Source organism: Oncorhynchus mykiss, chromosome 5, assembly GCF_057628025.1.
Source record: "Oncorhynchus mykiss isolate SJ-2025 chromosome 5, ASM5762802v1, whole genome shotgun sequence".
Classification (NCBI taxonomy): domain Eukaryota; kingdom Metazoa; phylum Chordata; class Actinopteri; order Salmoniformes; family Salmonidae; genus Oncorhynchus; species Oncorhynchus mykiss.
Window position 1 is genome coordinate 70,610,874 of NC_143026.1, and position 16,220 is coordinate 70,627,093.

Consider the following 16,220-nt stretch of genomic DNA (forward strand, 5'->3'; position numbering starts at 1 on the left):
TAATTTCCGAATGCACTGTAGTTCAGTAACCATTTCAACAATAAGCAGTTGCCTGTACAATTGCACATCAATACTACTTTCTTCAAACCTGAATTGTAATTATTCAGCAGGTTATAAATTATTTAAAGTGATGTCACACTGTTAACCTGTGAATATTTAATCAACCTGTAAAACAAGTAATCTATATACAATTCTAGAATAATCATTAACATGCCCTTCAAAAGTTAATTGAATTATATTTAGTCTAGTTTGCTGCAATTTACAGTATTTCTTCCTTTGCATTGAACGTGCTTACCACTGCTTAAGCAGATAATTGTAATATATCATCAGTGCCAACAAAACAAAAGGATATACAGTACCACTCAAAAGTTGACACACCGACTAATTCAGGGGGTTTTCTTTATTTTGACCATTTCCTACATTGAAGAATAATAGTGAAGACATCAAAACTATGAAATAACACATACGGAATCATCTAGGAACCAAAAAAAGTGTTAAACAAATAAAAATATATTTTATATTTGAGATTCTTAAAAGTAGCCACCCTTTGCCTTGACAGATTTGCACACTCTTGAATTCTCTCAACCAGCTACACCTGGAATGATTATCCAACACTCTTGAAGGAGTCCCCACATATGCTGAGCACTTGTTGGCTGCTTTTCCTTCAGTCTGCGGTCCAACTCATCCCAAACCATCTCATTTGGGTTGAGGTTGGGTGATTGTGGAGGCCAAAGCATCCTCACACCATCACACCTCCTCCTCCATGCTTCACGGTGGGAACCACATGAGGAGATCACTCCATCACTCTCCTTCTTGGTCAAATAGCCCTTACACAGCCTGGAGGTGTTGAGTCATTGTCCTGTTGAAAAACAAATGATAGTCCCAATAAGCGCAAACCAGATGGGATGGCATTTCGCTGCAGAATGCTGTGGTAGCCATGCTGGTTAAGTGTGCCTTGAATTCTAAATAAATGACTGACACCATCACACCTCCTCCTCCATGCTTCACGGTGGGAACCACACGAGGAGATCCTCCGTTCACCTACTCTGCATCTCAAGACACAAATTTGGACTCATCAGACCAAAGGACAGATTGCCACCAGTCTAATGTACATTGCTCGTGTTTCTTGGCCCAAGCAAGTCTCTTTTTTTTTTTATTGGTGTCCTTTCGAGGTGGTGTCTTTGCAGCAATTCGACCATGAAGGCCTGATTCACGCAGTTGCTTTTAATTTAATTTAATTTTTTTACCCCTTTTTCTCCCCAATTTCGTTGTATCCAATTGTTGTAGTAGCTACTATCTTGTCTCATCGCTACAACTCCCGTACGGGCTCGGGAGAGACGAAGGTTGAAAATCATGCGTCCTCCGATACACAACCCAACCAAGCCGCACTGCTTCTTAACACAGCACGCATCCAACCTGGAAGCCAGCCAGGTGCACGGAAACACCGTGCACCTGGCCACCTTGGTTAGCGCACACTGCGCCCAGCCCGCCATAGGAGTCGCTGGTGAGCGATGAGACAAGGACACCCCTACCGACCAAGCCCTCCCTAACCCGGGCGACGCTAGGCCAATCGGGCGACGCTAGGCCAATTGTGCGTCGCCCCACGGACCTCCCCGTCGCGGCCGGTTACGACAGAGCCTGGGCGCGAACCCAGGGACTGATGGCACAGCTGGCGCTGCAATACAGCGCCCTTAACCACTGCGTCACCCGGGAGGCCCCACGCAGTCGCTTTTGAACAGTTGATGTTGAGATGTGTCTGTTACTTGAACTCTGTAAAGCATTTATTTGTGCTGCAATCTGAGGTGCAGTTAACTCTACATCAAATACAATTTTATTGGTCACATACACATGGTTAGCAGATGTTTTTGCGAGTGTAGTGAAATGCTTGTGTTTCTAGTTCCGACAGTGCAGTAATATATATAACAAGTAAACTAACAATTCCACCACAACTACCTAATACACACAAATCTAAGTAAAGGGATGGAATAAGAATAAATATATATATGAGCGATGACCGAGCGGCATAGGCAAGATGTAGTAGATGGTATAAATTACAGTATATACATATGAGATGAGTAATGCAAGATATGTAAACATTATTGAAGTGCCATTATTAAAGTGACTGGTGATCCATTTATTAATGTGGCCAAGGATTTCAAGTCTGTATGTAGGCAGCAGCCTCTCTGTGTTAGTGATGGCTGTTTAACAGTCTGATGGCCCTGATATAGAAGTTGTTTTTCAGTCTCTCGGTCACAGCTTTGATGCACCTGTACTGTGCACCTTCTGGATGGTAGCAGGGTGAACAGGCAGTGGCCCAGATGGCTGTTATCCTCAATTATCTTTTTTGCCCTCCTGTGACATCAGGTGCTGTAGTTGGAGGGCAGGTAGTTTGCCCCCGGTGATGCGTTGGGCAGACCGCACCACTCTCTGGAGACCCCTGCAGTTGTGGGCGGTGCAGTTTCCGTACCAGGCAGTGATACAGCCAGACAGGATGCGCTCAATTGTGCATCTGTAAAGGTTTGTGAGGGTTATAGGTGACAAGCCAAATTTCTTTAGCCTCCTGAGGTTGAATTAGGTGCTGTCTTTGCCACACTGTGTGTGTGGGTGGACCATTTCAGTTTGTCCGTGATGTGTACGCAAAGGAACGCACCTTCTCTACTGCTGTCTCGTCGATGTGGATAGGGGGGTGCGCCCACTGCTATTTACTGAAGTCTACGAACATTAACTTTGTTTTGTTGACGTTGAGTGAGAGGTTGTTTTACGGACACCCCACACTGAGTGCCCTCACGTCCTCCCTGTAGGCTTTCCCGTTGTTGTTGGCAATCAAACCCACTACTGTTGTGTCGTCTGCAAACTTGATGATTGAGTTGGAAGCGTGCATGGCCACACAGGCATGGGTGAATAGGAGGGGGCTGAGCACGCACCCTTGTGGGGCCCCAGTGTTGAGGAACAGCAAAGTGCAGATGTTGTTTCCTCCCTTCACTACCTGGGGGCGGCCCGTCAGGAAGTCCAGGACCCAATTGCACAGGGCGGGGTTGAGACCCAGGGCCTCAAGCTTAACGATGAGCTCGGAGGGTACTGTTGTTGAATGCTGAGCTGTAGTCAATGAACAACATTCTTACATAGGTATTCCTCTAGTCCAGATGGGATAGGGCAGTGTGATGGCAATTGCATCATCTGTGGACCTATTGGGGCAGTAAGCAAATTAAAGTGGGTCCTGGGTGGCAGGTAAGGTGGAGGTGATATGATCCTTGACTCGTCTCTCAAAGCACTTCATGATGACAGAAGTGAGTGCTACGGGGAGATAGTAATTTAGTTGTGTTACCTTAGCCTTCTTGGGTACAGGAACAATGGTGGCCATCTTGAAGCATGTGGGGACAGCAGATGGGGATAGGGAGAGATTGAATATGTCCGTAAACACACCAGCCAGTTGGTCTGCACCATGCTCTGAGGACACGGCTAGGGATGCCGTCTGGGCCGGAAGCTTTGCGAGGGTTAACACGTTTAAATGTCTTACATCGGCCACCAAGAAGGAGAGGGGGGGCCCGCAGTCCTTGGTAGCGGGCTCCATCGTTGGCACTATTATTATCTTCAAAGCAGGTAAAAGTGTTTAGTTTGTCTGGAAGCAAGACGTAGGTGTCCGTGACGTGGCAGGTTTTCATTTTGTAGTCCGTGATTGTCTGTAGACCCTGCCACACACGTCTCACGTATGAGCCGTTGAATTGCAACTCCACTTTGTCCCTAAACCGTCATTTTGTTTGTTTGTTTGATTGCCTTGCAGAGGGAATAACTACACTGTTTGTATTCGGCCATATTCCCAGTCATCTTTCCATGGTTAAATGCGGTGGTTTGCGGCACGAATGCCACCATCTATCCACGGTTTCTGATTAAGGTAGGTTTTAATAGTCACAGTGGGTACAACATCTCCAATGCACTTCCTTATAAACTCACCGAATCAGCATATAAATCAATATTATTCTCCGAGGCTGCCCGGAACATTTCCAGTCGGTGTGATCAAAACAATCTTGAAGCATGGATTCCAATTGGTCAGACCAGCGTTGAATAGTTCTAGTCACGGGTACATCCTGTTTGAGTTTCTGGCTATAGGACGGGAGGAGAAAAATGGACTTATGGTCAGATTTGCCAAAGGGGGGGGGGGGGGTGGGGGAGGGCCTTGTATGCATCATGGAAGTTGTAGAAGCAGTGATCCACGAGTGCTACAATCAATATGCTAATAGAATTTAGGTAGCCTTGTTCTCAAATTTGCTTTGTTATCCCCAGCTACAATAAATGCAGCCTCAGGATATGGTTTCCAGTTTGCATAGAGTCCAGTGAAGTTCCTTGAGGGCCGTCGTGATATCGGCTTGAGCGGTGATATACACAGCTGTGACAATAACGGACAAGAATTCTGTTGGGAAATAATATGATCGCCATTTGATTTTGAGGAATTCTAGGTTAGGTGAACAAAAGGACTTGAGTTCCTGTATGTTGTTACGATTATACTATGAGTCATTAATCATGAAGCATACACCCCTGCCCTTCTTCAAAGAGATTTATTTCTGTTGCCGCGACTCCTAAAGAATCCCGGTGGCTGTACCGACTCCGACAACATATCCCGAGAGAGCCATGTTTCCGTGAAACAGACCGTTACAATTCCTGATGTCTCTCTGGAAAGCAACCCTTGCCAAATTTCATCTTCCTTGTTATCTAGAGACTGGACATTGGCGAGTAATATAATCGGAAGCGGTGGGTGGTGTGCAAGCCTCCAAAGTTTGACCAGGAGGCTGCTCTGTCTACCTCTTCTGCAGAGACGTTGCTTTGGGTCGGCCTCTGGAATGAGATCCAACGCCCTGGGTTGCAGTGCAAACAAAGAATCCGCTTCGAGAAAGTCATATTCCTGGACATAATGTTGGTAAGTTGCCGTCGCTCTGATATCCTCTATTTCTTCCCGGCTGTATGTAATAACACTAAAGATTTTCTAGCCTAACAACGTAAAAAAAACGAAATACTGTATTGTTTCCTAAGGACTAGAGGTGAGATGACCCTCTGTCAGCGCCATCTTGATAGCGCTAATGAACTTATCCTCTTCAACAGAGGTAGCTCTGGGTCTTCCTTTCCTGTGGCAGTCCTCATGAGAGCCAGTTTCATCAAAACACCTAATGGTTCTTGACATTTTCCAGATTGACTGACCTTTATGTCTTAAAGTAATGGACTGTCATTCCTCTTTTCTTATTTGATCTGTTCTTGCCATAATATGGACTTGGTCTTTTACCAAATAAGGCCATCTTCTGTATACCACCCCTACCATGTCACAACACAACTGGTTGGCTCAAACGCATTAAGGGAAAAAATTCCACAAATTAACAAGGCACACCTGTTAATTAAAATGTATTCCAGGTGACTACCTAATGAAGCTGGTTGAGAGAATTGCAAGACTGTGCAAAGCTGTCAAGGCAAAGGGTGGCTACTTTGAAGAATCAAATATAATTTGATTTTTAACACTTTGGCTTACTACATGATTCCATGTGTTATTTCATCATTTTGATGTCTTCACTATTATTCTACATATATTATATGTATTCTATGATGTAGAAAAAAGTACAAATAAAGGAAAACCCTTGAATGAGTAGGTGTGTCCAAACATTTGACTGGTACTGTACATGCAAATAATAATACTACTTCACGTAAAATAATTGCATAAAAATTGTCTGAGGAAGTTGAAAATGCACTCTAAAATCTCTTCGTTATCAGATTGAATCTTACTATAGCCAGATGCTCTATGCTTCCTTTCTTGGCAGTGTAGGGTGAAGAGTGGGCATACCACATGTTCGATTGACATGTGCCATTGCAGAAATGTTCAATATGTCAGCAGGACATACTTTTTCCTTTTTGCCAAAACACTGTTCATGTGTTGCATTGGTCTGTTTAGGGTAGGAAGAAATTGATCCTCTGTGGTATGGATTTGCAGCCTTGGGCAGAGAACAGCCTCTCCTCCTTGGGTGTATATAGCATGGCCTTCGCCACTTCGTCCAGTGTTCCCTCGTCTGGCTCCAGACCCCGCGCTGCATAGGCATCACGGGCACAGAGCTTGACATGACGGTACTCCAGAGGTAGGAAGGGCACAAAGAAGTCAATAAGGTGACCTGACATCAGTTCACTCTGTGCAAAGCCTCCTGGAAAGCAGACAAATTGGTAAATCCACAATTCGAGAAAGGTATTTTACATCAAAACATGTTATGTAATTCAAAATGTTTTAATCTATTTCTAATTATTATTCTGTATTTTGCAAACTATTTGTTTGTGTTAACAGTGTAGTAGCGTTTATGAGTAAAACATCTTCAATCTTGCTCTGTGAAAACGTATTTACAGTGCATTTGGAAAGTGTTCCGGACTTGAACCCGATCAAACATTTCTTTTTATTTTTTTATTTTTTTTATTTTTTTTAACTCTGTTTATTAAGTTTTGAACATACACACACACAGACAAGACAAAGCAATATAAATAATATACTCAACTAGAAAAAAATACAAATAAAAATACAAATAAAAAAATAGCTTTAAAGATACCATACTTTAGACAAGTTAAACACACCAGGCAGAAGGCTACAGAGGTTAAAGGGCAATCTATAGTACAGGGACAGAGCAAACACCTCACCATTGTTCCTGTAAACAGTCAAGGGATAAGGGTGGAGAAATGCAACCACTCACAGAGAGTCATGGCCACAGACCGACCATACACTGGACAAAAAAAAAGTTTACAATGCTTTAAAATAAAAAAAATAAAATGATTATTCATGTAGGCGTGAACAAAATGTAAAAATAAAAAAAACAAGCTAACACTTCAGTCTCTGCCTGGGCAAGATGAACAAGGCATCTGCGGACCACAATCAATAAGCACATGGACCTTAATACCCCCCCCAGCAAAAACACAGAGAGAAGCTCCTCCAACCCTTAAGTCACAGACTTATTTTAGTATTAATTGGAATGCCATCAGAGGATGGACTGTTTAAAGTAAGACCGGAATGGAGCCCAAGCCTCAAACAGTTTGGGGTTCCCACGTGAATTGAATTGAATTTTTTCTAGTTTCAGAGAGCACAACACATCCCTCACCCAATATTTATAAGATGGGGGAGCTGCCATCTTCCAGTTCTGTAGTATTAGCCGTCTAGCTAAAAGAGTTGTATAAGCAACAGTGTCCGACTGGATTCTTGATAGGGGGGTACCCATGGGCAGTACTCCAAAAAGGGCTGTAAGGGGAGACGGATCTATAACAGTGTCATATATTTCAGATAAACATTTAAATATTAATTCCCAGAAACCTGACAGTTTATGACAGCCCCAAAACATATGCAACAGTGTGGCTGGTTCCACCTTACATCTGACACAGGTAGGATCAAAATCAGAGAATATTCTTCCAAGTTTGGCCCCCGACCAGTGGATACGGTGAACCACCTTGAATTGAATGAGGCTGTGTCTAGTGCTAAAAGAGGACGAGTGTACCCTGCGCAGCACAGATTCCCAGGCGTCTTCCCCAAGTTCCTCCCCCAAATCCTTTTCCCATCGAGTCTTTAAAGGCACCAGAGAAGGGTTCTGTAGGTCATGAATGATTGCATATACATCTGAAATTGCGCCTCTAGGAAGCTTGTTCAGCTCCAAGATGCTCTCTATAGCAGTATTCGCAGGCCTATTGGGAAATCTAGGTGTGTTAGCCCTGACAAAGTTTCTAGTCTGGAGATAGCGGAAAAAGTGGGATTGGGGAGATTGAACTTTTCCTGCAGCTGAGAAAAAGAGGCAAATGTATCATCAAAGAATAATTGGGCTAGCGAGGAAAGGCCTAGTGAGTGCCAAATGCCAAAAGCCCCATCATTCAAAGATGGAGGAAATAAAATGTTCTGATTGATTGGGCCTGATAGAGAAAAGCCTCGGAGGCTAAAGGCTAAACGGAACTGATTCCAAATTTTAAGAGACTGCTTTACAATTGGGTTGGCACACCTTTTGCCTAGGGACACTGGGAGAGACGAGCACAGCACAGAGGAAAGTGCTGCAGGTTTACACGATTCAGACTCCATCTGGGCCCAGAGTGGTCTAGGGCCAGTAGGATCAGTCTGCAGCCAGTACAGAACGGCTCTGAAATTTGCAGCCCAGTAGTATGTCTGCAAATTTGGTAAAGCTAAACCCCCCAATGACCTAGGCTTCTGTAAATGTTTTCTACCAATCCGTGGTACCTTGCCATTCCAAATAAAATGCATGAATGTTTGATCCAGTGAAATAAAAAAAGATTTTGGAATAAAAATGGGTAAACATTGAAATAAATATACAAATTTGGGCAACACATTCATTTTAATGACACTAATCCTTCCGATAAGAGAAAGGGGTAGCGAATTCCAAAAAGTAAAAGGTTGTTTCAATCTGTCTGCTAGAGCAACAAAGTTTTCCTGAAACAAATTTGAATATTTCCTTGTCACTTTTACTCCCAAGTAAGTGAATTGATCCCGGACAATCCTAAACTGAGAACTTGTGAAAGAGCACTTTAAAGCAGCCTTGTTTACCGGAAAGAGCTCACTCTTGCCTAGATTCAGCTTGTACCCTGAGATTGATCCAAACTTTTTAAGAACAGATAGGGCACGTGGCAATGAGGTATCGGGGTTGGAGATAAACAAAAGGAGGTCGTCAGCATATAGCGAGACTTTCTGCTCCCAGCCCGCCCTGATTATGCCCTGAATGGCATCATTAGAGCGTAGTGCAATGGCGAGAGGCTCGATTGCCAAAGCAAACAGCAAGGGGGAGAGTGGGCAACCCTGTCTGGATCCGCGGTGCAAGGGAAAATAGTCAGAGGACAAGTTATTGGTCCGTACCGAAGCCATGGGGGAAAAATAAAGAATCTTTATCCACGCAATGAATTTGGGGCCAAAGCCAAATCTATAAAGGGCAGCTGTTAGGTAATCCCACTCAACGCGGTCAAACGCTTTTTCGGCATCAAGTGAGACCACCACCTCCGGGTCCCCCGACGCTGGGGAGTACAGTATATTCATAAGGCGCCTAATATTGAAAAATAAATGCCTATTTCTCACAAAGCCAGTCTGGTCAGAGTGTATTACTTGGTGCAGCAAGCCTTCCATACGGATGGCTAAAAGCTTAGCTAGGATTTTGTAATCACAGTTTAAAAGCGAGATTGGGCGATAGGATCCACATTCCAGGGGGTCTTTGTTTTTCTTTAGTAGTAATGAAATTGAAGCCTGATAAAGACTAGGCGGCAGCTTTGAAGTATTGAGGCACTCTGCAAATAGTCGGGACAAGAATGGGCAAAGCAGACCAGAAAACGTCCTGTAAAATTCAGTTGGAAAACCGTCCGGACCCGGTGATTTACCACTTTTCATTGCGGACACTGCTGTTGCAATCTCCTCAAGCGTAAATTCTTCTTCTAGACAGTAATGGGAGTCTGTATCAATTGAAGGCATATTCAAGCCATTAAAGAAGGAGTCAATCAGCGAAGGGTCTTGAGGGGATTCAGGGGTGTATAGCGCAGAGTAAAATTGTTTAAATTGATCATTGATCTCTTTATGTATAACTGTGGTGGCACCAGACGGGGTCCTTATTTGTGGGATTAAACGTGAGGCCTCAGATTTACGGATCTGATGTGCAAGGAGTTTACTGGCCTTGTCGCCTTGTTCATAGACTTTGTATCGAGCTCGCAAGAGTAAATGTTCAGCTTGCCTGGTAGGAAGCTCATCAAATTCAGATTGGAGTAGTTGGCGCTCTTTATGCAGATCAGAGGAAGGATCCGTAGCATACTTCTCATCCAATGTGGCTATGGACTTGCTCAGGTCCCGAAGTCGCTGGGAGCGAACTCTGTTTTGGTTGGCTGTATAAGAAATCATTTGGCCACGTAGGTATGCTTTGAGAGACTCCCATATGGTAGAGCAGGACATACCTGGTGTTTAATTAATTTCTAGGAATAAGGTAATATCAGAAGAAATGAAATTGACAAACTCCTTATCTGAGAGTAAAATGGGGTTGAGACGCCATTGATAACACCTAGGAGGTCGCTGGGGAAACTCTAGTTCAAGCACTAATGGTGAATGGTCAGAGATAACAATAATCTCGTAAGTACACTGCCGAAGGTTAGGCAGAAGTTTTTTTGTCCAAAAAGAAGTAATCAATCCGGGAGTATGTTTGATGAACATGAGAATAAAAGGAATACTGTCTATCTGTAGGATGTAGGAAACGCCAGGCCTCAAAACATAGCATATTTCTGAAGAAAGGATTGAATAAGTAGGGCACATTTAGATGGGCCTGTATTTGTTTGTGAGGACTTGTCAAGAACTGGGGACATTTTACAGTTGAAATCCCCCCCTAAAATCAACAAATGAGAATCTAAATTGGGAATAGCAGACAGAAAGGAAGAAATGAAACTTGTGTCATCCCAATTGGGAGCATAAACACTAGCCAAAACAAGAGGGGTAGAAAACAGTTCACCGGTTACTATGACGTATCGTCCCTTAGGATCAGCAATAACCTCAGAAGCTACAAAGGGAGTAGCCTTATCAACCAGGATAGCAGCACCTCTTGATTTACTATGAAAGTTTGAGTGGAACACTTGACCAACCCAGTCCTTACGCATCCTAAAATGCTCACCAGTCCTCAAGTGAGTTTCTTGTAGAAATGCAATATTTGCATTCAAACCCTTTAAGTGTGTCAACACCCTCTTACGCTTCACCGGGTTGTTAACCCCTTTGGTATTCCCAGAAATGTACTTGATCGTATTATTTCGGCCCCTCTGGGCATTCCCGTTATTCAACCCTGTCATTAGAGCATAGAATGGAAAAGCAATGAGAGCCCAAAACCCCCAGAATAACTTGTCTCAGAGTAATAATGTACGGTGGTAAATGTTTGGAAAAAGTACAGAAAAAAAAAAATCAGAAAAAAAAATTAAAAAGACAGAATGACAACATTAGAACTGAACAATTCAACCTGCCCCCCCACCCCCTCCCCCCATCCCAGACAATACCTCCCCAAACGAGGTACAAGCCTAAATAGAACATGTTCTCTTCGCACAGTATGTCTGTGAGAGTGCGGTCTTAAACCTAAACCCACAGTCCCGCTCTTTAAAGTCGCGTTTTGTTAGTGGATCAAGCAGCAAAAAGAAAGATTTGTATGTATTTTTTTCAAATAAAAAAAAGGCGAATCCCCTGTGCAAACGGAATGACAAAAGCACCACTTGTAGATGTATATAATTGTATTCCCCGTCTTATAACAGGCATTGAGAGAAAATAAATAAAATGTATAAAGGCTCTCAGCCAAAAATCTAATTTGAAGTAAGGAAATCGTAGTAAGACAATCAAAAATAATAGTAATTATAATAGTAGTCTAATTGAAGCTGAGACAGTTTACAACCAATCCCAAAAAACTACGTCTGCGCAACGTTGAACGTTTGCTGGGCTTAAATGACGCTCAAAACTTTTAAAATTAAAGTGAGGCCCCAGAAACCGTGTAGCCTCGCGAGACATTTACTGTTTACTGGGTCAATGCAAACGGATGCAGTAAACAAATAACCAAAAATATTTTGAGTCACTGAGACAATGTGTAAACAAACTAAATAGGTGAGCGAGATAAGGCACGCACACTAGATGATCAAAACATTAGATCACATCAAATAAGCCTGAATAGATCACCAACTATACAAGACTAGCCTGTTATATCTAAACATAATTGTACCACAAGTGGGGTACTTACTATCCACAGTTCGCAAGCAACAGTTGCTAAACTGTGAGCATATTCAAGACTTCTTGATGTGACGTTGAATGTGAGCCATAGCCTCCTCTGGAGATTCAAATGTGTGGTCTTTACCCTCATGAGATATCCATAAACGGGCCGGGAATCGCAGTCCATACTTCACACTTGGATGGTCCCGAAGTACTCGTTTGGCCTGTCCGAAAGCTGCGCGCTGCCTGGAAACAGTGGGGGAGTAGTCCTGGTATATGGAAAAGCTCTGTCCTTGAAAGCTCAGAGTGGTATTGCGGGTTCGTCGGAGGATCTCCATCTTCTCATGAAAAAAGTGCACTCGAAGAATGATGTCACGGGGCCTCTCCCCATCCCGGGGCTTTGGGCGCAGCGACAGGTGGGCTCGATCAATCAGGGGCTTTTCATCTAAGGCAAGAACATCCTTCAGCAGCCCTGAAACAAAATCCGTGGCGCGATGCATTTCCGCGGACTCTGGGACTGATACAAGCCTCAGATTATTGCGGCGAGAGAATCCCTCTAAACTCACACAGCTCTCCCTCACCTTTTTCAAATCCGCAGCTAGGCGTTTAACTTCAGCCTCCAGGGATGTAGTTAAATCGGAGACATTAGTAGCGGAGGCCTCCAGTGCTGCAATCGTTGTAGTGTGTGACGCAGTTGTTGTTTTGAGTGATGTAATTGCCGGCACAGTCTCGTTCCGCAGGATGGTTAAATCTGCTTTTAAAGTATCAGAAACCTCCTGTATTCTGGCCTCAATCGTAGCAACCACCTGTGTTTTCATTTCAACTATCTCAGAGCGTAGTAGTTTGATGGCCTCGAGAATGTTCATTTCAGCACCGCCAGGCCAAGCCGCGCCCACGGGTAAAGTGTGCGTCCCCGGGCCCTCAGACTCAGGAGAGGGCGGTGATGAGAGCGGGTCTTGTAGGCCGGGTTTTCTCAAAGTCATGTTCTTGGCCTTATGTTTGGTCGACATGCTGACATTCGGAAGCAAAGTAGTCTTGGTTTTTACAGAAAGGGATCACCAAATTAATATTTGAAAATAAATACGGTTTTGCTGCAGAATTCACATAAACTTTAAGAATACCACGGGAGCAAACGGAAAACACGTCAGTCGCACATGGCGTCCCCTACCATCCCCCCCCGATCAAACATTTCTGGAGACCTGAATATAGCCGTGTCCCATCCAACCTGACAGAGAAGAATGGGAGAAACTCCCCAAATACAGTTGTGCCAGCCAAGATTGTGGCTTAATACCCAAGAGGCTTTAATCGCTGCCAAAGGTGATTCAACAAAGTACTGAGTAAAGGGTCTGAATACTTATGTAAATGTGATGTTTATTTTATTTATTTTATACATTTGCAAAAATGTATAAAAAACTGTTTTTGCTTTGTCTTTATGTAGTATTTTTTATCAATTTTAGAATAAAGCTGTAATGTAACAAATGTGGAAAAAGGGGGGTCTAAATACTTTCCAAATGCACTATACCTAAAACCTGAGAATGAGTGTGTGATTGTAAAGCCACTGTTGGTACCTTGAGAATCCATAGCTTCAGCACGTAGCCGGTGTTCCAAGTCCTCCATCCCAATGTCCTCTCTGTTTTGCCCTGAGTGCCAGAAGTCCAAGGCCACATCGTTGACGGTGGTCCCACCTATATTACTACAAATAATGATTACAACATATCTTGATTAGGGTCAGTTGGGTTTCCTTACATGAGTTAGTGGAAGAGGCCTCCCAATAATTTAAAGGGTATATATGGCTAACCTGAGGAATAAGAAGACAGCCCTCCTATAGCTGACCCCATCCACATTGTCATAATGGTCCATATAGGGCTTGATAGCATCTATAAGGCCGGGGTGCAGTTTCTCAGCCTCATCAAAGATGAAAAGTGTCTGTGGGCAACGCAGCACCATGTCCCGGATAGCTTCTCTGAGCTGGCCCTGGAAAGAGAGCGCTATGGTGAGCACAAAAATATCACCTCTCACTCGTTCCCATTTAAGACAGGTGTGCAATATATTCACGAGATTAAAATATGCACAGGCATTCCATGTATTATTCTACATGTTTTATCCACAAAAAAATGGCACTCAATTTGCTGAGTTTGGACATACTATTGTATATTTGTTTAATTCCTACTTTGGTCAAGATCGAGTTGTCACTATCATTTTGAAATATTATGCAATTTAACATTGAGTTTATAATTGGTTGGAAGGGTGCCTAGCTGGTGGGAGTTCCAATAACTTTTATTTAGGTGGTGACCTGGAAAATGTCAAAGATAACATTTTATTTTTAAACTAAATATTTAGGTAGTCCTACTCCATGAATGTTGACAATACATGGCAATAAAACAGGGACTCAAAATATTTATTATATAATCTATTAACCCATATTCACAACATAGTTCTGTTCTGCACATGTTCCTGGCAGAGAAGAGTCATGTCTGTACCAACAGCTAGGCTCACCTTGTACGTGTCCACTAGTCTGGCATGGGGGAAATGGAATGGGGCGATGAACAGACGCACACACTCGCTCTTCACCCCGTCCCGGTACAAGTTGTCAGCTACAATCCGGGTCACAAAGTTCTTGCCGGTGCCGGAGCAGCCATGGAAGGAGAGGGTCAATGGCTTATTGGATTCAGGGTTACTGATGAAGCCCTGCACAGCCTTCAGAACCACTGATTGGGCAAGGTGCTGCCCATGAAGCTTTAGCTGTAGATCACTAGCCAGACCTGAAACAAAACATCAAAATGAGCACTGCACAAAAATGACATAGCTGGTGGAACATGCATTAATATAAATATTGCCTCAATATGACTTAATCTTACCTGTAATATTATTTGTTATCCGACAATCCCCTGATTCACAGCACTGTCCCAGGCTGCAATACCACTGTGACAGCAAACTGATATAGTCTTGAGGGAATGCTGCCCATAGGTCCCTAGTAGGTACTAAAATGTCCACACAAATGTACAGTGTAATGCAGAGTTAGACATAGCTGTTGCAATCATTTAAACAACACTATCATTTCTGCTCAAGGCAAGTTTGCAAGGAAAATGTTAACGCTTTTACATATCCTCACCGGATAATAAATTAAATAAGACATTCCCTCCATGTTTGAATAAACTAGCTAATCATCGTTGCTTACGATCTCTGCATTGTAATACAAATAGTTTTGTCCTGTGTAAAAAACGAATTTATGCCTTACAAATAATTCCTCCAGTGCGTCTGTTTCCCAGACTGTTGGAATTACGGTCTCAATTTTGATATTTCTACAGAAAACATTGTTTTTTTAAACTTGCAGAAATTAAATTAACACCATACCTTGCTGAGTCGCATCATCTTGATTCTGTTGACACTCCCCTTCCCATATATTACAATAAATATAATTGAAATAATACGTAGATACATTAGAAATACTGTCAAATTGAAAGAAATCTGCCTTTGCAGAAACAGCCCAAAATATGGACAATAGTGGGTAGAAGAACATCAGTGACGCCGTAAATGTGCGATTATAAGAGAGTGGTCGTTAATGATGGCATTCTTCAAACCTCTGTCCATTCAAACCTGTCATACTATGGAGCGAAATATCTGCCAAAAGATGGAATGTACGTATCGTTAGAAAATCCATTAATAAATTGTTAGGATAGTAAGAAAAGCAATGCGTGAAACATGGAACGTAAACGTTACATTTAATCTGTGAACATGCAAAACACCATGTTACGATTACGGACTAACATTTTAGGTTTGAACAAATCTTGTGTTGCAATAATGATGTACTATAATACCTTTCACAATTGGAGATTTCATCTCACCCCCCAAAAAAACGTACACCAAACGGCCTGTAAGGAGTGCTACGCGAACAAACATAACACAGTATAGAAAAAAACGGAAGTCAGGGAAACCGGAAAGAGGTATCCTGTACGTTTTCAAGTTAAAAGTTTCCCTTCTATATTACTCCTTAGTTAAGTTTACTTCACAATTAGGTATTGTTGTGAATTGTGAGATATTACTGCACTGTTGGAGCTAGGAACATAAGCTTTTAGCTACACCCGCAAATATGCTAAATATGTGTATGTGACCAATACAATTTGATTTGATTATGCCTACAAGAGTGAAGTTTCAGTCCGCTAAGCATATCTCTACAGCATTGGCATCTACCAGGAATAAAAAAATAATAGCTGTTTAGTGATGGGTGGTTATTGTCCTTGATGATCTTTTTGGCCTTCCTGTGACATCGGGAGGTGTAGGTGTCCTGGAGAGCAGGTAGTTTACCCCAGCTGATGCGTTGGGCAGACCGCACCACCCTCTGGAGAGACTTACGGTTGTGAGCGGAGCAGTTGTCATACCAGGTGGTGATACAGCCCGACAGGATGCTCGTGAGTGTGTTTGGTGACAAGCTGAATTTCTTCAGCCTCCTGAGATTGAAGAGGTGCTGCTGCGCCTTCTTCACCACACTGTCTGTGTGGGTGGACCATTTCAGTTTGTC

General features: G+C 43.0%; 1 protein-coding gene across 3 annotated transcripts; it reads right to left on the bottom strand.

The window, feature by feature from the left end:
• Positions 1 to 386: 386 nt before the first annotated feature.
• Positions 387 to 15,630, bottom strand: LOC110524435 (torsin-1A). Of its 3 annotated transcripts, XM_021604051.3 has the most exons (8): positions 15,520 to 15,630; positions 15,056 to 15,322; positions 14,560 to 14,682; positions 14,198 to 14,463; positions 13,500 to 13,675; positions 13,270 to 13,394; positions 5,880 to 6,173; positions 387 to 859 (listed from the first exon to the last, which is right to left on the bottom strand). In XM_021604051.3, the coding sequence occupies exons 2-7, from the start codon at positions 15,219 to 15,221 to the stop codon at positions 5,926 to 5,928; spliced, it is 1,104 nt and encodes a 367-aa protein (XP_021459726.2). In that variant the 5' UTR covers positions 15,222 to 15,322; positions 15,520 to 15,630; the 3' UTR covers positions 387 to 859; positions 5,880 to 5,925. The 3 variants fall into 3 exon arrangements, with proteins under 3 accessions (XP_021459726.2, XP_090091860.1, XP_090091861.1); XM_090235734.1 differs by lacking the exon at positions 5,880 to 6,173; XM_090235735.1 differs by lacking the exon at positions 387 to 859 and having other exon boundaries at positions 4,538 to 6,173; positions 13,270 to 13,386.
• Between the last annotated feature and the right edge of the window lie 590 nt (positions 15,631 to 16,220).

What these genes read in the sequence shown, in the direction of transcription:
- LOC110524435 (XM_021604051.3), bottom strand. Translation starts at nt 15,221, where the DNA reads ATGTTCTTCTACCCACTATTGTCCATATTTTGGGCTGTTTCTGCAAAG. An exon ending in AGATGATGCGACTCAGCAAG is followed by an intron (nt 14,683 to 15,055) that starts GTATGGTGTTAA and finishes TGGACATTTTAG; the next exon opens with TACCTACTAGGGACCTATGG. An exon ending in GCTGTCTTCTTATTCCTCAG is followed by an intron (nt 13,395 to 13,499) that starts GTTAGCCATATA and finishes CATTATTTGTAG; the next exon opens with TAATATAGGTGGGACCACCG.